Genomic DNA, 21,911 nt, shown 5'->3' on the forward strand with positions numbered 1-21,911 from the left:
GGGCTTTCTGTCACACTCCAAGTTCATTTCTGTGGGCTTCAAGGTCCTGCACCATGACCTGTGCACTTGCTGTTTCCTCCACCTGAAAAGCTTTCTCCTCAGATTTGAATATGGCTCACACTTGACTTTTTTCAAATGCTACTTTCTCAGTGAGTCCTGCCTGAACCACCCCATTTAAAATAGCAGCCCCTGCTGCTGTCAGTTCGAGCACTGTCCACTAGAACTTTCTGCGATGATGGAAATGTCCTGTCTCTGCACAGCCCAGTACAGTAGCCACTACTACATGGATACTTAAGATGTACCTTGTGTGTCTGAGAAACTGAACTTTAAATTTTGTTGAAAATAAATAGCCACATGTGGTTTTTGGAAACTACCAGGCAACACAGCCTTTATCTCACTTTTTATTTTTTTTACCACACTTATCACTGCGGGACCATACATATTCGTTTGAATATCATTTATTAATAGAAAGAAGGTTTTATAAGATTAAAGACGTTACCTGTTTCATCCACTATTCCTAGTACCTAGAACAGTACCTGCCACAGGGTAGGCATCTAAATATTTGTTGGGTGAATATCAGATGTTAATTAAGTAGAAAAGTCCTGGGATGAAGGCCTGTCTTTGGCCTGTCATGGCAGGTCCCAGGGAAGGCTTTGTTTCCACTGATGCTTTCAATCATTGCTTTGTATTTTGGTATCTTTTGCTGTTGAAATGTAAATTGATTCTAGGCATTGATATTTCAGTGTGAGTTGGTTTCTAAGATCATAAAGTCCTCATAGCCAGTTGAAAATGGAACCTTAGAGGGANTGGGTGGGGGGGAGGGTGGCTGCTTGCTGTTTGGTCTATAATCTGCTGCCATCTCCTGTTCAGAGATGAACATTGCAAGATCACATTTAAATTGAGGTTACCTTGAAGCACAGGAGGCTGTTCATTGTTCAGAAGAATAAAGATTCCTCTTGAAGCGTTGAGGCCCTCCAGGTGTTTGTTGTGTGGGTGCTTATGTAAATAATAGAGACCACCTGGATTCAAATCAGGGAACTTTGGTGTGGCTGTGAAAGGGGGTGATGGATGCAGATGGATCAGCAGTCCTAACAGGGCCGTGTGAATTCATCTCTAACACCCTTGCAGTTGGAGAGGAGCTGAAAACCGAGCTCTGGAAGGAACATGACCCAGAGCAGTGAGTTTCGATGGGCCAGAAGACAGAGAAATGGAAATATCGGTGAAGCAAGTTCAGATGTGTGTGCTGGGGTGGTGGGCGGGCTCTCAGCCAAACCTGGCCCACTAGGGTGTAGGGAAGGGGAAAAAAAACCTTTTTGTCTCCATCCTCATGGGTTCTTTGGCAGGACATTGGAAATCAAATCAACAAAAGACAGACAAACAAAAGAAAAACAGACGGCGTGCACGTATGCAGCACACACATGGGAGGAACTCTGGGATGAGTAACTCAAATGGGTAGTTAGAATTTGGGGCTTTATAGAGCATCTTGAAAGAACAATAAATTTTTTGAGAAGTGACAAGATAAAGCAAAAAGGGTTTCTAGGCTTTTAGGGGCAGCAAACTGTGGCAAGTAAAATTAGGGGAAAACTAGTGGAAGATAGGAGTTGTTTAATAATCAGCATGTCAAAGCGGCATAATTTGGGGTGGCATGTTCTGATCCCCTACAAGGGCTTTCTGAGGAAGGGGCATCAGAATGGGACTCTGAGTGGAGTCTTTGTCTTTATGGCAACCCAGCATCCCATCCACTCTGAGGTCTGAGGTCCACTGTCCTGATCAAATCACATGTGGCATGTAGTGTTCATTTCTGGGTGTTCTTTGTTAAAAGAGGCATCGATGAAATGGAGATCACCTAGAACTTGACTGGGCACACGAATCACCCTGAGGTCTTGTCGACATGTAGGTTCTGGTTCAGTGGGTCTGGGCAGCCTAGATCTCTGCCCAGCTCCCAAGCGATGACTGTGCTGTTGGTTCAGGCAGTGAACTTAGTGTAGGAAGGAGCGAGAAAGGGAGGATGATGAGAGTGGGTCTTATAAGGATCAATTGGAGTATCCTCAGATGTGAGTTAGAGAATCCAGAGGTGACCTGGGGACCACAATAGTTGTTTCCCTGTGGGACAAGTGTGTCTTTCTTCATTACCCTCCCAGAGGGCAGACTTAGACAATCGTGTAGGGGATGGTTCAACATAGGGGTGAACCTCCTCGTAAGTTAAACTGGCCACAAATGGGATGAGATGTCGGATAAAATTGCGGGAATCCTTCCGCGTTGAGATTTCAATCAGAGGTGAACAGTCGTTTTTACACAAGTTCCTGTCTGGGTGGAAAAGTTGATGGTTTCAGAAGTCCCACAGATGCTAGAAAGAAGAGTTATCCCGGAGGATGTCACTCATTTGATTTCACGATTAGGGTAGGAATTATTCTGAGGCCAAGAATGGGAGGTGCCTGTTGAAACAAAGCAAAATGAAACTCACACCGTCAGTGCCGGACCTTAAGTGTAATTAAGCTGCTCACGTGGATGAAATAGGTGAGAAGCCTGAAGTCGCGTGGATGGCTCTGAAGGATGTGATGTCCCTACTGAGAGCAGAAGGTGGAGAGAACAGAATTAAAAACACCGGTGGTCTCGACCCACTTTCTGGACGGGACAGACAAGTCCACAGATCTCAACCAGCCCGGGGCTCAGCGTCTGCTGTGGGGGGTGCCATGGGGATGATCCCGAGACAAGGAGCAAGACAAAACTGTGAAGAGACAAGCAGCAGCATACTATGTGTAAGAAAGGCCATGGAATAATATAAAACACGGATTTAGCGTTTGGAAATGCATGCACCAGCATCTGGACATTTAACCTAATAAATGTGCGAAACAAAAGACGGACTTTCCACCGTGTTGCAACTGCTGGTACTTCAGTGGAGCCGGGGTTTGGAGTTGGGGGGTTTCTCTGAGGAAGGGACTAGTTTGTTATTTCTCATGGGGGCATATTTTATTTTGGTGTATCAAGGCAGCCAGATGCTTTTCCTGCTGATCATTTGGTTGGGAGAATATTTACAAATATTTACAGGGGACACATTTTTTCAGCAATTACCCAGCAAATGTGATTAATGTAGGTGATCCAGCTGGAAACTCTAGGCACCACACTACGTTTTTGTTCTTCCCTTCCAAACTCAACTTTCTAGTCTAAGTTATTCTAATCATTACCTCCCCGTCTCCTTCTGGGCTCTATCTGTCTTGCTCTGCAGACCACAGCCGAATCGCATTTTTGACTGCATCTGTGACTTTCCCTTCAGTTAGGTTAATTAGGGAGGCATCGATTAGGTTGCCCTGCGGTAAACTCAGACCCAGTAATTAAGACACATTCTGCTCCCAGAGATGTAAGCTCACTGGCAGAATCCAAAGCAAGTGCAGAGAACTCACTCTTGTCTGGGGAAACCGGGGAGTGCCTGCCCTGTACTTTTGGGTGCTGCTGTGTCCATGGCTCTGTTGGGGTACAGGGAGAGCCAGAGTCTTCCCATTGCCCTCGGCCCCCCAGGCACTGGTGGGAGCATTGGGAACCTTTGTCCCCATTGCAGTAGAGATGGGAGAGTATGTGCCTGCAGACAGGTTGATAATTTCACCTATAGGTGGTCCCAAGGAGCCTCTCCCCTGGGGTGCTGTCAGTCAGCCTTGTCCCTGTTTTATCGTACCTCAGTAATTAATGGCTCAGCTCACCTTTGCTGTGAGCGTTCAGCTTCTATGATGAGATGCAGGGCAGGCAAGAGTTGGGAGGGGGTGAAGCTTACACAGCAGAAGATGGACCAGGGCCCTGCCCCATATGGGTGCCTTTGGTTTGGATAAGGAAGATATCAAGTTCAGCTTCCCATACTTCTCATTTTGGGTCCAGGAGGGGTTCCTTCCAGGGGGGAGGGTGTCTGTGTTCCTGGGGACACTTCTGCTGTGTGGCCAGAATCCCCAGATCACTGGCTGTCTGTCTGGGTTTCAAGACAGCCATAGGGACTGTAATTATTTTTTCAAGCAGAAAATAAAAGTTTTGTTGAGAATGTGCCTTGGAAAAAAACCCCAAAGTATAAATTTACTTAACTTTATATTTAACAAAATTTGTTTTAATTAAAACTATGCATTAATTTCTTCCCTCCATCTTTATTGAGGTATAATTGACAAATAAAATTGTAATATATTTGAAGTGTACATGATGATCCAATACACACATACATTGTGGAAGGATTTCCACACTCAAGTTGATTTCCACGTCCATCACCTCATAGAGCTGCCTTGTTTTTTGTGGCTTTTTTTTCCATAAGGATGTTTAAGATCTCTCTTAGCACATTTCAAGTACACAATACAGAATGATTAACCGCAGTCACCATGCTGTACATTGGATTCCCAGAACATATTTGTCTTACAACTGAATGTTGATACCCTTGGACCACCAGCTTTCCCCAGTCCCTGGTGACCACCGTTCTACTTTTTATTTCTAGGAGCTGGATTTCTTCCTTTCTTCCTTTCTTTCTTTTCCTTTCTTTCTTTCTTTCTTTCTTTCTTTCTTTCTTTCTTTCTTTCTTTCTTTCTTTCTCTTTCTTTCTTTCTTTCTTTCTTTCTTTCTTTCTTTCTTTCTTTCTTTCTTTCTTTCTTTCTTTCATTCCACTCTTCTCTCTGCCCTCTATGGATAAATTCCCCTCTGGGCCTGAGACCTTGACAGCCCCCAGCTTTGTCCTTTCTGTTGAGAGGAAAAGTGCCAGGCAGGATGTGATGACAGGTGTCCTGTGGGTTGCACCTTTCCCAAGAGGCAGACAACAGGAGGGAGGAAAAGATGCCACACTTGCAGAATCTACCATTCAAAGCTCCCTGCTAGAGATTGCGTGGGCTGCTTTCTGTGAACATAAGGTCAGAATGATGGGTGGCAAGGCTGCTAAAGGGGCTTGGAACGCCTTCCCCACAGGGAACCAGCATCTTCCAGGCGTGCACAGACCAGCTGCCAGGTGTGGCTGCCTGGATTGCTGCAGAGTGGGGCCGGAGCGGGGCCCAGGGCTGCTTTAGCTACAGAGCTGGAAGCGGGCAGGTATCGCCTGGCTGTGCTTCGCTTCTTGCCTCCCAGAACGAGGGGCTATGGGCACCTCTGGTTTGTGCCTTTATTTCTTGGTGTCCTGAGATTCGGTCAAGGTGAAGCTCCTGGGGGAAGGCAGCTGCTCTGAGTCTTAACACTCTCTGATGTGTGGAGGCCAGACCTCCTATGAGTCACCCTCTACCTTACTTGTTTGGGTACCAACTAGCATTGCAGAAGGTTGGAGTCTGATGTGCCCGAAGATTTAACCTTTCCCCAGAGTGGAAAACGGCCTGCGTAGCATGGAGGGAACCAATGCATCTTTCACTTGCTGCAAAATATGCTAGATTTGTCCCTTTGCTGTTGGTTTTTATGTGAAATATAACATATCTTTACTTTTATCATGTCTTGCGTGGTAGTCTAAATACCTGCTAGGCTCACCTCTTGAGATTCATTTCTTTTAGGTGAAGACCCATCTCTTCCTAACACATCATCTAGCATGCAGATACCTTGAGGGTGAAGGAGGACAGTACGCATTAGCTGGGCAGTGAGAATTGGTTTACCATGACCAGAAAGCCAGTCACCGGGATTTGTTTGAAAGAATGTGATGCAGGTGGGATCCATTTTGAGGAGGACAAAGGAGAGCAGGGGTTCTCCTTCATTTCAGAGTGAGGGTAGCTGTCTTTTCTGTGCTCTGAAAATGACTGATTTTCCCCTTCTCTAAAACCCAGTGGAAGTGGGGTCTAAAGAATCAGAACTAACTTCTTTTACCTTCATACAAAAATGTTAACAGAACCCATTCTGATTGCGCGGGCTGCTTTCTGTCAGTTCTCATATATATATATATATATATATAGGAATAAATTCCGATTTGTAGCATTAATTCTGTATTATGTGCAAACAAGGACAACAATATCATCCCAGTTTGCCTGTGACTGTCCTATTTTTTATTTAATTAATTAATTAATTTGAGAGTGGGAGAGGGATAGAGGGAGAGAGAGAATATCAAGCAGACTCACCAATGAGCTCGACACAGGACTCAATCTTACAACCCTGAGATCATGACCTGAGCTAAAATCAGGAGTCGGGAGCTTAACGGACTGAGCCACCCAGGTACCCCAGAAATTGTCCTGGTTTTGAAAATGAAAATCTCACATCCTGGGAACGCTTCAGTCCCTGGTAGCCTGGGACTGGTGGTTACTTTAGATGAGGACTTTGTAGGGTAGATTATGAACACTGATTGGAACTCCTGACACAAGCCTAATTGCTGGAAATGATCACCTCCTTCCCCTTTTAAAGGAGAAAACAGAGGCTTAGATGAGTAAAGAAATTTGTCCAAGACAATCCAGAGGCAAATCTTGGATTTGGAACTGAAGACTCCTGGTCTGTTTGGTCCTTAATGCCCCCCCACCGCACCCAAATTAGGGTCTGTACCTATTGTGTCTCCCCTGCTTGTTTACTTCTTCCTCCTAATTCCTAGTTCTTTCCCTTTCCTTTTTTCCTCTGCCCAGATTTCACATCCCCCAGAGGCATTTTCTAGTCCTCACTAACAGTCTGTGCCCAAAATATCATTGATCCTTGTTCTAACTCAGTGGTGCCCAATAGAAGTTTCTGTTATGATGGAAATGTTCTATATTTGCACCATTCAATATGGTAGCCATTAACAGTCAATGGCTCTTGAGCACCTGAAATGTGACTAGTGCATCTGAGAAACTAAATTTTTAATTTGATATGAATTTTAATAGCCATCTGTGGCAATATGGTGCTACCATAGCAGACAGCACAGTGAATCTAACTTGTTGTTTTACTTGAAAATGTGAGTACCCATCACTGAAATCAGGTTGGGTTTATCAACTATGAGCTCGAGTAGGTTTATTGTTTGCTTATCCTGACCTTGCATGCTTGTTGTCTCATTAGTTTTTCTTCTTTGTTCTCATCACAATTTTGGTGATTTGGGGATTTTGTTTTCTTACAGGTTCAGCGAAATGAGGACAAATCTACCACCTTGAAACTGGCTGATTTTGGCCTTGCAAAGCATGTGGTGAGACCTATATTCACTGTGTGTGGGACTCCGACTTATGTAGCTCCTGAAATTCTTTCTGAGAAAGGTACGTGTTATACATTGCTCCATGGGATTCTGGCTCACTTACTAACAAATGCCTTATTTTTAATATTTAATATTTTTCAATATGGAGCAATCAGAAATCTCAGAGTTGGCAATAGGCTTGCACATGGATTTTAATGGGAATATTTGAAACAGATCTTGACAAAAGCATGTAGACCTTTACATCTGGGCTGCCCTTATAGAGGAGGGATTGTGTGTGTGTGTGTGTGTGTGTGTGTGTGTGTTGGCAGGACAATAAGATAAAAGATGATGAAAATTTGCCATGGAACTCAAGCAAGCAAGGCCATTTGTGCCACTGACCCAAGGCCATTTCTACTGGAAAAATTTTGAAGCAGGTCCTATGTTAATCAGCTTAAAAAGTCCTCCACCAAATTTGCATTTTAAGGAACAAGGTGTCCCATTTCAAAGCCCATGAGTAATATTTATTACCAGTTTTTATATTATATGAGGATCCAGTGAACTGTTTTAGTGACACATTCTATAAAGTACATAAAAACGAAACCGTGATTATTATCACATGGCTCCAAATGAGCTGTGTGATATCACATGAATGACTGTTTAGCCATTGTGGCACTTCGGGAGAAATCAGTTTAGGCGCCCTATGTCAGATGGTAAAGCTCTGGAGGGGCTGTGGGGTTGGTGGGGAGAAGGGAGAGAGTTTCCCAGCAGCTGGCACATCAGGGAAGGGAAGACAGGGAGGCAGGAATATGCACGGAGGTTGGGTGGTAGAGCCACTGAGAAGACTGGTCTCGGTGTTGCAGAGGGAAGTTGAGTTGGCTGACTAGGTTGAGTCTGGAGTTTCCACAACTGGGGAGGCTGAGCAGAGGAATTTGGACTCCATGTGGCCGGCAGAGTAGCCATGGCAGCGTGGTGACAGTGGGACAGGAGAATGCTGAGCAACCCTAGACATTTTAGTGGAGGCGTTGATGACCTGGGTAAGAGAAGAAGGAAAACAAATAGTCTCCCTGAATGCTGAGGGAACCACAGCCTTGGTGCTAATACCAGCTAAGACGGAGTGTTGGAAAGCTCTTCTGGGAGATGGGTGGGTGGGTTGAGATTTTAAACACACTGATTTGGTGGACGCATGAGGTGGACAGATGCAGTTGTCCAGTTGGCAGGGAGGTCAGGCGCTGGGCTGAGCGGGTGCTTTTGAGACTCCTTGACTTGGAAACAGCAGCCCAAGTGGGCGAGAGATAAGGAGCTCCTCCTGCAGCTAGCAAGGGCAGCTGGGGACAAATTTCAAGATGGGAGGCCAAGCTGAGCCAGACCCTCCTGAGTGTGAAAGGTGGTACAGAACTGAGAAAAGGCCAGTAAAGTTGGCCAGAGAGAGGTCAGCAATGATTTATCTCTGTAATATTTTTTTTGCTGATTTTTCTTGACACCATTGCTCTGGGGCTTAATAATGAATATCCAACTTCCAGATTACAGCTGCTGAGGGGTTTCCTTTTCCAAAGGTAAAGAGTTAGAACGTGTTTGGAAATGTCCACACTGCTATTACAGGGTTTTGTGGGGATGATTGGGCAGTATGTATCAAAAACCTTTACTGTGTATTACATTGTGCATTTAATTTCTGGGAAGTTATTTCAAGAATATAGTCAGAGATGTGCACAAATATTTAATATATAAGGATGTTCACCACAGAATTATAATGTAAAAACACTTAAATTACAGCATAGAGGATTCATTATATAAGGGGAATACTGACAGCTATTAGAAGTCATATTTTTAGAAGAATCTTTTAATATTCTTTATAGGAAATGGCATGATATATTACATGAATGAAATAGGGTATAAAATATGTCCAATGGAATCCTAATTTTGTCACTGGAAGTATAAATGTGTGTGGGTATGTGTTTGTGTGTGTCTGTGTGCTCATGGGGATACAGCGAGTAATGTCTGTCTTTTTATAATCACAGGAGAGAGCCATTAAAAATATTTTTTCAGTGCGAGAAGATAATGAATGACGAGGACGGGGAGGCTGCTGGGGTGGACCAGGGCTTCTCGAACTATCTCTAGTGAAGGTTTTAAAATTTCTAATATAGTGCGACCCTGCTACACAGGGCGAGGTCATTGCTCATGCCACGTGACTTACCACGTGTGTTTGACAACCCCTGAACTCTGCCCTATACTCCATTCTGTGAGACGTGTCCTTGACCACGCAGCTGGATGTCATGGCCATGCCCCACTGCTAGAGTTTCCAAATGTTTACTTTCAGCTTCTATGTTCATTTTCTCCCAGACCAGTAATAAAGGATTACAAACTGGCATTCGTCTGAGGACCAAGCTTTGGGTAACACTGGTGTCAACCCCCCGTTTGTAGGGGTTGGCAGCAAATGCCCCCCATGCATGTGTTTAGAAGTGGCTCATGCTTACTGAAAGCTGCGGTCCTCTGTCACCTAGAGCTACCCTTCCCCACGTTTGTCTCCTCCTGTCTGATACAGCCTGGTCTCAGTTTCGCTTGTGTCTCTGCCGTCGCACAGGTTACGGGCTGGAAGTGGACATGTGGGCCGCGGGCGTGATCCTGTACATCCTCCTGTGTGGCTTCCCCCCCTTCCGGAGCCCGGAGAGGGACCAGGACGAGCTCTTTAACATCATCCAGCTGGGCCGCTTCGAGTTCCTGGCCCCTTACTGGGACAATATTTCTGACGGTGAGATGAGCTCCCCCAAGCAGGAGAGGAGGCACGTTAGAGGTGGCAGAGCAGGTTAGGTCAGCTGTGTAGTGAGGCGTGCAGGGGCCCACCTGAGATCCGGGCACGGAGGGGCTGTCGACCTGTGCTTCATCCTTTGTGAAGTGTGGGCCTCATGTAGATTTATTTGTGTAGCACCCTGGGGAGCAAGACATGCTGTAGAGTCAGTGAAAAAGTCTGACCGCTGGTTGCAGTCACTAGATACTTTTCCTTAAGGCAGTGAAGGGACCTCAGAACTGAAGAATATCAGAAACCTAAACCCTCATTTGGAAAGATCACAGTCGTCTTGTATGGAAGCAGTGGGAATTGAGCAGATGGGGGAATGCATACCTTCCTTACGAACAGCCAGGCCTTGTGGAGGGGTGTAGTTGGAGCGCAGAGGCTCTGGAAGGCAGGGGGTGGTCTTAGTTACCTTCAGTGGAACAGAGGCATGAGAGGTCTTCCTCCTTTTTGGCCCTTTCAAATGCATTCTTTCCCTTTTTGCTACTGATTTGTCAGTACCATCCGCTACCCTTGTAAAATTGGGAACTAGATATTCGGGGGGTTTGAGCTTATAAAGTAGAATAGCAGTGATAACTTTATTTTCCCTCAATTTCCCCAACCACATCATCTAAGATGAGTTATCAAACTGCCCTCATCCCCAGCCTCAGTCTCCTTACTTGGGGTTGGGGAAGAGGCAAGGAGAAAGCTTCATTTTTTCCTCCTTAAATAAGGTAGGGAGAGGGGTGGTGTGCTGTAGGTAGAGTGAGGGTCTTCAGCTACTCAAGCCATTGGTGACTTGGGAATTGAAGGACTGAAAATCATTTTAGAAAGTTCTGTGCAGCACTGTCTTAGATTTGGGTATAGTGGCCCCTACCCTGAGTTTCATGCCTTAGAGGACCCTAATCAGTTTACATCCACCCCACAGAGCAAGGGGACTCTGGAGCCAAGGAGATGCACCCTCCAGAACCCAGATGCCCTCTTCTTGGTCACATAATCAGAACCCCACAATTCCCTGACTGAATGGTGCAAGCCCAGTTCCAAGACTGGGGAGACCTCTTCACCCAGACACTTCCCATCGTGCCCCAGGATAGCCAAGCAGCCTCTGTTCTGAGGGGTAGAGAGAACTTGGACCTGTTGGTGGGGTGTCCAATTGTCCACACTTGTACATGTGAGTCTGAGAATTCCCAGTTTAAACCTGACCCACTCCCCGCTGAGTCCTTTGAAGATCTTGATGGAGTGATGCTGGAGTGACGCTGGTCAGGGTGGGTGCCTGGGTGCTCACCCAGTTTGAAGTGGGTGAGGTGGGAAAAATCCTGTGCCTGCCATGCGTAAAAGGCAGCTGGATGAGCCAAATGCAGTCAAAACTAGTGGCTCTGACGGCCAGGGTCACCGAGGCAGAGGAACGCGTTAGCGAATTGGAGGATGGGTTAGTAGAAGAAAAAACGAAAATAGAAGCTGGTCTTAAAAAAATCCATGCCCAGGAAAGTAGATTACAGGAGATTACTGACTCTATGAAATGATCCAATGTCAGAATCATCGGCATCCCTGAGGGGGTGGAGAAAAACAGAGGTCTAGAAGAGATATATGAACAAATCGTAGCTGAAAACTTCCCTAATCTAGCAAGGGAAACAAACATTCGTGTCCAAGAGGCAGAGAGGACCCCATCCAAGCTCAACCATGACAAACCTACCCCACGTCACGTCATAGTGCAATTCGCAAATATTAGATCCAAGGATACAGTATTGAAAGTGGCCAGGGCAAAGAAATTTCTCACGTACCAAGGCAAAGGTATCAGAATTATGTCAGACCTGTCTACAGAGACCTGGAATGAGAGAAAGGCTTGGGGGGGCATTTTTAAAGCTCTTTCAGAGAAAAACATGCAGCCAAGGATCCTTTATCCAGCAAAGCTGTCATTCAGAATTGATGGAGAAATAAAGACGTTCCAAAATCGCCAATCATTAACCAATTTCGTAACCACGAAACCAGCCCTACAGGAGATATTAAGGGGGGCTCTATAAAGGTAAAAAGGCCCCAAGAGTGATACAGAGCAGCAAGTCACAACCGATACAAAGACTTTAAAGAGAAATGGCATCATTAAAATCATATCTGTCAATAATCTCTATCAATCTAAATGGCTTAAACTCTCCCATAAAACGCCACAGGGTTGCAGATTGGATAAAAAGACATGACCCATCCATTTGCTGTCTACAAGAGACTCATTTTGAACCCAAAGATGCATTCAGACTTAGAGTAAGGGGATGGAGTACCATCTTCCACGCAAATGGACCTCAAAAGAAAGCTGGAGTAGCAATTCTCATATCAGATAGACTGGATTTTAAACTAGAGGCCATAGAGAGAGATACAGAAGGGCACTATATTATTCTTAAAGGAAGTATTCAACAAGTGGATATGACAATTATTAATATATATGCCCCCAACAGGGGAGCAGCAAGATACACAAGCCAACTCTTAACCAAAATAAAGAGACATATAGATAAGAACACAGTAATAGTAGGGGACCTCAACACCCCACTATCAGAAATAGACAGAACACCCTGGCAAAAACTAAGCAAAGAATCAAAGGCTTTGAATGCCATACTCGACGAGTTGGACCTCATAGATATATATAGAACACTACACCCCAGAACCAAAGAATACTCATTCTATTCAAATGCCCATGGAACATTCTCAAGAATAGATCATGCTCTGGGACACAAAACAGGTCTCAGCCAATACCAAAAGATTGAAATTATCCCCTGCATATTCTCAGACCACAACGCTCTGAAATTGGAACTCAACCACAAGGAAAAACCTGGAAGAAACTCAAACACTTGGAGGCTAAGAACCATCCTGCTCAAGAATGACTCGATAAACCAGGAAATCAAAAAACAAATTAAACAATTTATGGAGACCAACGAGAATGAATACACAACGGTCCAAAACCTATGGGATACTGCAAAGGCAGTCCTAAGGGGGAAATACATAGCCATCCAAGCCTCACTCAAAAGAATAGAAAAATCTAAAATGCAGTTTCTATATTCTCACCTCAAGAAACTGGAACAGCAACAGAGGGACAGGCCTAACCCACTGACAAGGAAGGAGTTGACCAAGATTAGAGCAGAAATCAATGAATTAGAAACCAGAAGCACAGTAGAGCAGATCAACAGGACTAGAAGCTGGTTCTTTGAGAGAATCCATAAAATTGATAGACCACTGGCAAAACTTGTCCAAAAACAAAGAGAAAGGACTGAGATTATTAAAATTATGACTGAAAAGGGAGAGGTCACGACCAGCACCATTGAAATTGCAAGGATTATTAGAAACTTTTATCAACAGCTATATGCCAAAAAACTAAACAATCTGGAAGAGATGGAGGCCTTCCTGGAAACCTATAAACTACCAAGACTGAAACAGGAAGAAATAGATTTCTTAAATAGGCCAATTAACTATGAAGAAATTGAGTCAGTGATAAACAACCTTCCAAATAATAAAACTCCAGGCCCAGACGGTTTTCCTGGGGAATTCTACCAAACATTCAAAGAAGAAATAATACCTATTCTCCTAAAGCTATTTCAAAAAATAGAAACAGAAGGAAAGCTACCAAACTCATTCTATGAGGCTAATATTACCTTGATCCCCAAACCAGGCAAAGACCCCCTCAAAAAGGAGAATTACAGACCGATTTCTCTAATGAATATGGATGCCAAAATCCTCAACAAGATCCTTGCTAATAGAATCCAACAGTACATTAAAAGGATTATCCATCATGACCAAGTGGGATTCATACCTGGGATGCAAGCATGGTTCAACACTCGCAAATCAATCAATGTGATACATCATATCAACAAGAAAAGACTCAAGAACCATATGATCCTCTCAATTGATGCAGAAAAAGCATTTGACAAAATACAGCATCCTTTCCTGATTAAAACCCTTCAGAGTGTAGGAATAGAGGGTACATTTCTCAATCTCATAAAAGCCATCTATGAAAAGCCTACTGCAAGCATTATTCTCAATGGGGAAAAGCTGGAAGCCTTTCCCTTAAGATCAGGAACACGACAAGGATGCCCACTCTCGCCACTATTATTCAACATAGTACTAGAAGTCCTTGCAACAGCAATCAGAAGACAAAAAGGGATCAAAGGTATCCAAATCGGCAAAGAAGAAGTCAAACTGTCTCTCTTTGCAGATGACATGATACTCTATATGGAAAACCCAAAGGAATCCACTCCCAAACTATTAGAAGTTATAGAACAATTCAGTAAGGTGGCAGGATACAAAATCAATGCCCAGAAATCAGTTGCATTTCTATACACGAATAACGAGACTGAAGAAAGAGAAATTAGGGAATCCATCCCATTTACAATAACACCAAAAACCATACGTTACCTTGGAATTAACTTAACCAGAGACGTAAAGGACCTATATCCTAGAAACTATAGATCACTTTTGAAAGATATTGAGGAAGACATAAAAAGATGGAAAAATATTCCATGCTCATGGATTGGAAGAATTAACATAGTTAAAATGTCCATACTACCCAGAGCAATCTACACTTTCAATGCTATCCCGATCAAAATACCGAGGACATTTTTCAAAGAACTGGAACAAATAGTCCTTAAATTTGTATGGAACCAGAAAAGGCCCCGAATCTCCAAGGAACTGTTGAAAAGGAAAAACAAAGCTGGGGGCATCACAATGCCGGATTTCGAGCTGTACTACAAAGCTGTGATCACAAAGACAGCATGGTACTGGCACAAAAACAGACACATCGACCAATGGAACAGAATAGAGAACCCAGAAATGGACCCTCGGCTCTTTGGGCAACTAATCTTTGATAAAGCAGGAAAAAACATCCGGTGGAAAAAAGACAGTCTCTTCAATAAATGGTGCTGGGAAAATTGGACAGCTACATGCAAAAGAATGAAACTTGACCACTCTCTCACACCATACACAAAAATAAACTCCAAATGGATGAAAGACCTCAATGTGAGACAGGAATCCATCAAAATTCTAGAGGAGAACATAGGCAACAACTTCTATGACATCGGCCAGAGCAACCTTTTTCACGACACATCGCCAAAGGCAAGAGAAATAAAAGATAAAATGAACTTATGGGACTTTATCAGGATAAAGAGCTTCTGCACAGCCAAGGAAACAGTCAAAAAAACTAAGAGACAGCCCACGGAATGGGAGAATATATTTGCAAAGGACACCACAGATAAAGGACTGGTATCCAAGATCTACAAAGAACTTCTCAAACTCAATACACGAGAAACAAATAAACAAATCATAAAATGGGCAGAAGATATGAACAGACACTTTTCCAATGAAGACATACAAATGGCTAACAGACACATGAAAAAATGTTCAAAATCATTAGCCATCAGGGAAATTCAAATCAAAACCACACTGAGATACCACCTTACGCCAGTTAGAATGGCAAAGATAGACAAGGCAAGAAACAACAATTGTTGGAGAGGATGTGGAGAAAGGGGATCCCTCCTACATTGTTGGTGGGAATGCAAGTTGGTACAGCCACTCTGGAAAACAGTGTGGAGGTCCCTTAAAAAGTTAAAAATTGAACTACCCTATGACCCAGCCATTGCACTACTGGGTGTTTACCCCAAAGATACAGACGTAGTAAAGAGAAGGGCCATATGCACCCCAATGTTCATAGCTGCATTGTCCACAATAGCCAAATCATGGAAGGAGCCGAGATGCCCTTCAACAGATGACTGGATTAAGAAGCTGTGGTCCATATATACAATGGAATATTACTCAGCTATCAGAAAGAACGAATTCTCAACATTTGCTGCAACATGGACGGCACTGGAGGAGATAATGCTAAGTGAAATAAGTCAAGCAGAGAAAGACAATTATCATATGATTTCTCTCATCTATGGAACATAAGAACTAGGATGATCGGTAGGGGAAGAAAGGGATAAAGAAAAGGGGGGTAATCAGAAGGGGGAATGAAACATGAGAGACTATGGACTATGAGAAACAAACTGAAGACTTCAGAGGGGAGTAGGGTGGGGGAATGGGATAGACTGGCGATGGGTAGTAAGGAGGGCACATATTGCATGGTGCACTGTGTGTTATACGCAACTAATGAAGGNGCATGGTGCACTGTGTGTTATACGCAACTAATGAAGGATAACTTTACATCGGAATCCAGGGATGTACTGTATGGTGACTAACATAATATAATAAAAAAATCATTAAAAAAATTAAAAAAAAAAGAGGCAGCTGGACAGTGGTGTAGAGGAGGGGCTGATTGGTGGGTGCACAGCTGATCTGGAGCAAGAGTCATCCCCCAGGAAAGGTGGGGGGAAGTGGGTGTTGTTGATCTCACGTGATTGAAAAGGAGGCTCAGGGAGCTGGCCAGGGAGAGCCAGCAAACCCCAGAGAAGTCATCTCTCCTCCTTGTCTGCCACCTGGCCCACCAGTTGCTACCCCATCTCTCTAGAATCAGTAATGATCTTGGGCAGAAAATGAAATTCATTTTGAATTTGTGCTATTTTTTACTTAGGTTTCCTTCACATGTTTCTCAATTTTGTCAGTGTGAAGGCATATTTACCAACTTAGGAAGGAGATTGAACAGATTTTATTTAACAGCCCGATGATTGATTTCAAAATGTAAGATATGTGGACATATGGCATGTGGTCTCCATTTGTTCTCTTGCTTGGGGTACCATGGCTGTCAGGGGTAGGCCTGGCCCTGTGACTCTAGAAATGAATGGACATCCTCTAGAGCTGTACTGACCCAACATGGTAGCCCCCTAGCCACTCATGGCTATTGCAATTGAAACGTGCACTCGTTGAAAGTCAAAACAATAAAAATTCCACTCCTCAATCTCCACAGCTATATTTTAGAGAATCTTTTTTTTTTTAAAGATTTTATTTATTTATTTGACAGAGAGAGAGGGAGAAGTAGGCTCCCTGCTGAGCAGAGGGTCCAATTCGGGGCTTGATCCCAGGACCTTGGGACCATGACCTGAGCCAAAGGCAGATGCTTAACCAACTGAACCACTCAGACACCCCTCTGTACCCATATTTCAGAAGCTCAATGGATAGTACAGACATGGAAGGTTCCCAGCATTACAGAAAGTTCTGTGGGACAGCGCCCTCTAGTGTGTGGTGCTGACATGGGTGTTTGTGATCTCAGTTCATTCGAGGGGCAGACAAATTTGGAACAGCCTGCATTCATTTAATTTTCCCCTCCTTCTCGCACTCCCACAGCTGCCAAAGATCTGGTGAGCCGGTTGCTGGTGGTAGACCCCAAAAAGCGTTACACTGCCCACCAGGTCCTTCAGCACCCCTGGATCGAAACGGCGGGAAAGACTAGCGCGGCGAACCTCCAGAAGGAGGTACCCCTCGGCAGTGAGGGCCATGTCCGGAGCCAGCACAAGCGGTCTGCTGAGCAAGCCTCGTAGTGGCCGCCTCGGGTGCTATGCAGCCCCCTTCCCCCCAAGGACAGAGAACGAGACAGAAATCCAGGAGGCCGACTGTGAGGAAGACTTCTGCCCATCATTGGAGAATCAGGGGAAGGAGAGAGATGTTTAGTATATTTTAAAGCATATTTTAAAAAATAAACTTGAGTCTTAATGTTAAATGTTGTAACATATTTTTAGATTTGTATATTTGAAGACTTTAATATGTTTCTTTTGGGAGGGGGGTTAAGACTATCAGCGAGGACTTTTTGGTAGTGATGCTGTGTTTTGCTTCCTCCTCATAATCAAGTTCATGGTATACGACATGAGTGGTGCTTACCGGGATCTAAACTCCCCCTGTGAGGATGAACAAGGTGAATCATGGTCTGTCTGTATTAATAAAATGTGCTCTGACTGAAAAAAGTGGGTTGTATTCTGATGACTTCTTAATGCTTGTGAGGGAACCAGGGAAGTAGAGTTTAGACATGCCTCCTAAAACCATTGTGACTACACCTAAATGTTGCGATGGACCCTTGATTAACTGGCTGCACCTGTTCGTTCGGGATGTGCTGGTCTCGCTGTGCAGCACTGACTGAAAATCCGTTCTGGTGCTGGCGGAAAAATGGAAAGGAGAAGTCACTGACGTATTCTTGCCCCTACAGCACCCCTTTATACTGTTTTTCAGCCGATTATCCCCGAGCCTGAGTCATTTCCACATGAAGTTAGGCACTCAGGCTGTGACTGTGTTAACGTTTGCAGATCACCAGGGAGCCATTTAGCGCATTAATATGTCAGCAGTGCCGTAAATGGATTACAGTCAGGCTCCAAGTTGCTCAGAGAGTTCAGGCACGTTCCTACCTGCAGGGCAGACACACGGAGGGCTCAGGGTACATGTTCTCTGATTCATTCCAGATTTCTGTATGGAAATGTTGGTCTTTTCAGCCAACTCGGGGGTATGCATGAGCCAGAAGCAAAACATAATCCTGATATTTCCCAAATTGACCTTTCTGGGTTATATGTGTAACCCAGCCAGTGGGACACAGAACCAGTTCACAGGCATGGGCTTCTCACCCCACCGCCTCCTCCCTAATGGTGTTGGAGTCATTTGGGCTGGAGGAGCACATCAGGAAACCGGGAAGAGCGAGAGAGTGTTTACTGTAAGGAATCCCTTAAATGGGCATTGGAACATTGCAAAAATGCACCATAGGCTCTGAAGTGATCTAGCAATGGCAACGGCAGGAAATGGCTTCCAGTCCGAGGTGGGGAACCCAAAGAAGAGACTGGGTGATTAGAACCTGGAAACTTGGAGGAGAAACCGCTTGTAGTGGATGCCGAGTGTGCCACCCTGATCCCTCTTGAAGATGAAAGGAATAGGTTGCCGGGCTGGCAGTCCTCAGCAGAAACTATCTATGGGCCTCACTTTCAGCTGAGAGAGTCGCCTCACACCCAGGGTCACACCTCCCTCCTGGGGCAAGCTGTGTCCAGTGACTGGGCCATGCAAGGAAGGAAGGCTCAGCCCCCTTGCCCCCAGTGGGGACAACACTGAAGGGCCATCCCAGCCTCAGCATCCTAGCATCTGCCTCGCCCAGTCTTGCTTCTTTCTGTTCTCAGAGGTGACCGGCCGGAGAATACTCCCTAGGGAAACTTCTGCATGCTAATCTCCAAGTCACGGTCGGCCTCCCAGGAGACAGAGCCTGTGCCCCCCTCTGGAAACGTGGGACTGCTACAAGGTGGTGTCAGCTGGTGCTTTCACCTCAGGGGCTCCAAAGAGGGAACTGGGGCCCACACCCCTGAGGAGAAGGTGCCACCCAGCAGGCAGGACCGTGGACTCTTGTTCTGCAAAGGTGGAGAGAGGCTGGAAGGTGGAACCAGTTACTACTGGAATATCACCAAAGGCACTAAATCCAAAGGAGAATTTTCAGGCCACATTAGCATCATTTGATTCTTTTGACCACTTTCTCTGAGCCATTTCTCCTGTTAACCTCTGTGATGCCATGTTTTTCTGGTCTTCTTCCTGCATCTCTGTCTTCTCCTTTGGGTCTCCTGTATAGATAGGTTCAGTCTTCTTCCAGTTACTGAAAGTTGTTTCATCATTAGTAGCTAGGGAAATGCAAATTATGACCACAGTGAAATAATACTATGTACCTATTAGAATGGCTACAATGAAAAGAGTGACCTACCAAGTGTTGGTGAGGAGTTGGAGCAACTGGAACTCTTGTATATTGCAGGTGGGGATGTTCAATAATCTCCACCCTTTGGAGAACAATTTGGCATTTCCTTTAAAAGCTAACCATATGCCAACCGTATGATCCAGCCGTTCCACCCCTAGGTTCTTACAAGTGAAGATACAGTGTATGTCCCCACCAAGACTTGTACGCAGATATTCATAGGTGCTATGTTTGTAGTAGCTCAGAAGTGCAAGCAGTCTGAATGTCCGTACATTGACGACATATAAACAAATTGTGGTGCATCCATACAATGAATACAATTTAGCAATAACAAGGAAGAAACTCTTGATACAAGTGACAAACATGGACAAAATAAAAAAAAAAACAGAAACAAAAACGAAAAGTAATTAGAGTGAAGGAAAGAAGTCAGACCAAAGCAGATTACATTTTGTGTGGTCCCATCTACATACAATTCTAGAAGATGAGAACTTATTCTAGCAATGGAGTAGATCAGGGGTTGCCTGGGGACAGAAGGGAGGGAGGGATTACAAAGGAACACCAGGTAACTTTGGAGGTGAAGGGTATGTTCATTATCTTGAATGTAATAATAGATCTATGGATATATACATGTCAAAACTTACCAAGTTGTCCACTTTCAATATGTGCTGTTTATTGTGTATCACTTATACCTCAATAAAGCTCTTTAAAAAATGGTTGTAGTTCCATAAAGACAAGTCCTAGACCCTCTTCCTTACCCCCATACTCCCCCTTCACCTGTACCTGCTATCAATTTGTATATGATCCTCACCCCCTCCTCCCAGGCTTCTCCTTGTGGCTCGGACCATCTGTGTGGACATAAATTCCTCCAGACCAGAATGTGTAACTATCACCCCACACCTGGCCCTTCTCCATTGTTCCTTATTGCATGGAGTGGGTCTGCTGAGCAAGTTCAAAACACAGGCACCCTGTTTAATACCTCTGTCCCCCACCTTGAATCCAGGCCAACCCCACTGGCTTTACTTCCTTAGTGTTCCTTGAATCTGGCCCCTTAACTTCCTTAGTTCCTCTCCTCATGGACATCAAGGTTGTTTCTTACTAATTCTATATTGTTACAAAGACACTGCATTCACCATTGTATATACATCTCCTTGTGCACGTATGGGAGAGTTTCTCTTAGACCTAGAAAAACTTCAACTTGTAGGGTATTGCCAACTTGATTTTGAATTGATCTACCTTCTCACAAAAAGCCATGGAAGACCCTCTTGACAGGGCCACTTCATACCTGGAATGTACCCCCTAATGCTTGGCTGCCCAGACTGAGGTGAACCCCAGGCAACCAGGGCACAGAATGGCTCTGGGTCCAGAGCTCCCTGAATGGGTGGACCCTGGTGACTTTGGCAGGGTCATATAATTCAGGGACCGACAAAGCTCAGAGAGGGGTTACAGACTCAACTGTGGTTTCCTTTCTTCCAAGGGGGAGATATGAACTAGTTCCAGTGTGTCCACAAGACTCTTGGAGCCTGTGTGAGTAATGGGGCTCCAGACCTGTAGCTGGACTGTGGAGTGGAGGGAAGAAGCTGCAGCAGGTGGTCCTGGAGGTTTCCGGCCAGGAGATGAGGAAGCCAAACCTGCCTGGGAGAATTCTGGGGACCTGAGGTTCTCCAAAGCAGAGGCTGAGACAGGGACATGTCTTCCAAGAACTGGTGAGTGTAGGAAGGGAGTATGGAAAAGGAGAAAAGCCGAGAAAGCAGGCATTCAAGCCTGAGGACTGCTGTGGCCAATTGAGGCCTGCTCCCCGTTGGGGTGGGGGGAGCTCTGAGATACCCTGTAGGATACACTTCAAATCCTCCCACTCCTGGCCAAGAGAGCTGGGGTTTTAACCACCAATGCCCGTCCTTCCACCGGTGGAGTGATTTTCCTGATGGACGAACTCCCTGCCACTTCCGGCCTGTTTTGGGCTAAAGCTTTCACATCTGTTGATGCCTTCATGCAGAGTCATGGGAAGATGGGGGCACCTGTAGCAGCTATGGCGGGGGACCTCTGGGTAACTGATAGGACAGTGGGGGATGCTGTACACACAGGAAGCGAGGATGCAGGGCCTCCAGGATTTGGGGACGGCATGCATGGTGCTGGTGTGAAGTTGGGAAATGTGGGAGCCACTATACACTTGCTGTGGTGCTGACACTTCCCTTCAGTGTCCCAGAGCCATGGGGGGGCAGGGACATTGTAAAGATGACAAGGATGACAGAACACTGGATCAAAGTGATTCTGGAGAGGTTTTAAGGCCCTTGTGAATCCATGGCATCACAGTGGAGGTTGTGGCATTTGGGGCTTGCTCTTGGATGCTGTTAAATTATCCTTTGGCTGGGATTGTCGCTCACTGGGGTTGGCAGCCTATTTTCCTGGATGTGTGGTGTCAGAGGCACATGGGATCCTTGGAGGTGAGCCATTTTGGTGACAACTTTTAAATGGCTCAGAGAGAGAGGACC

General features: G+C 45.0%; 1 protein-coding gene across 1 annotated transcript in view; it reads left to right on the forward strand.

Moving 5' to 3' along the window:
• The window catches only part of DCLK3 (doublecortin like kinase 3), a 51,086-nt gene extending 31,005 nt beyond the window's left edge, over positions 1-20,081 (forward strand). Inside the window, exons 3-5 of the mRNA XM_002914655.4 lie at positions 7,001-7,133; positions 9,630-9,797; positions 17,064-20,081. Of these exons, the coding sequence (XP_002914701.1) occupies positions 7,001-7,133; positions 9,630-9,797; positions 17,064-17,257 (495 nt within the window). The 3' untranslated portion in view covers positions 17,258-20,081. The remainder of the gene's footprint in view (positions 1-7,000; positions 7,134-9,629; positions 9,798-17,063) is intronic.
• The last annotated feature ends 1,830 nt before the right edge of the window (positions 20,082-21,911 follow it).

Source organism: Ailuropoda melanoleuca, chromosome 6 (assembly GCF_002007445.2).
Source record: "Ailuropoda melanoleuca isolate Jingjing chromosome 6, ASM200744v2, whole genome shotgun sequence".
Lineage (NCBI taxonomy): Eukaryota > Metazoa > Chordata > Mammalia > Carnivora > Ursidae > Ailuropoda > Ailuropoda melanoleuca.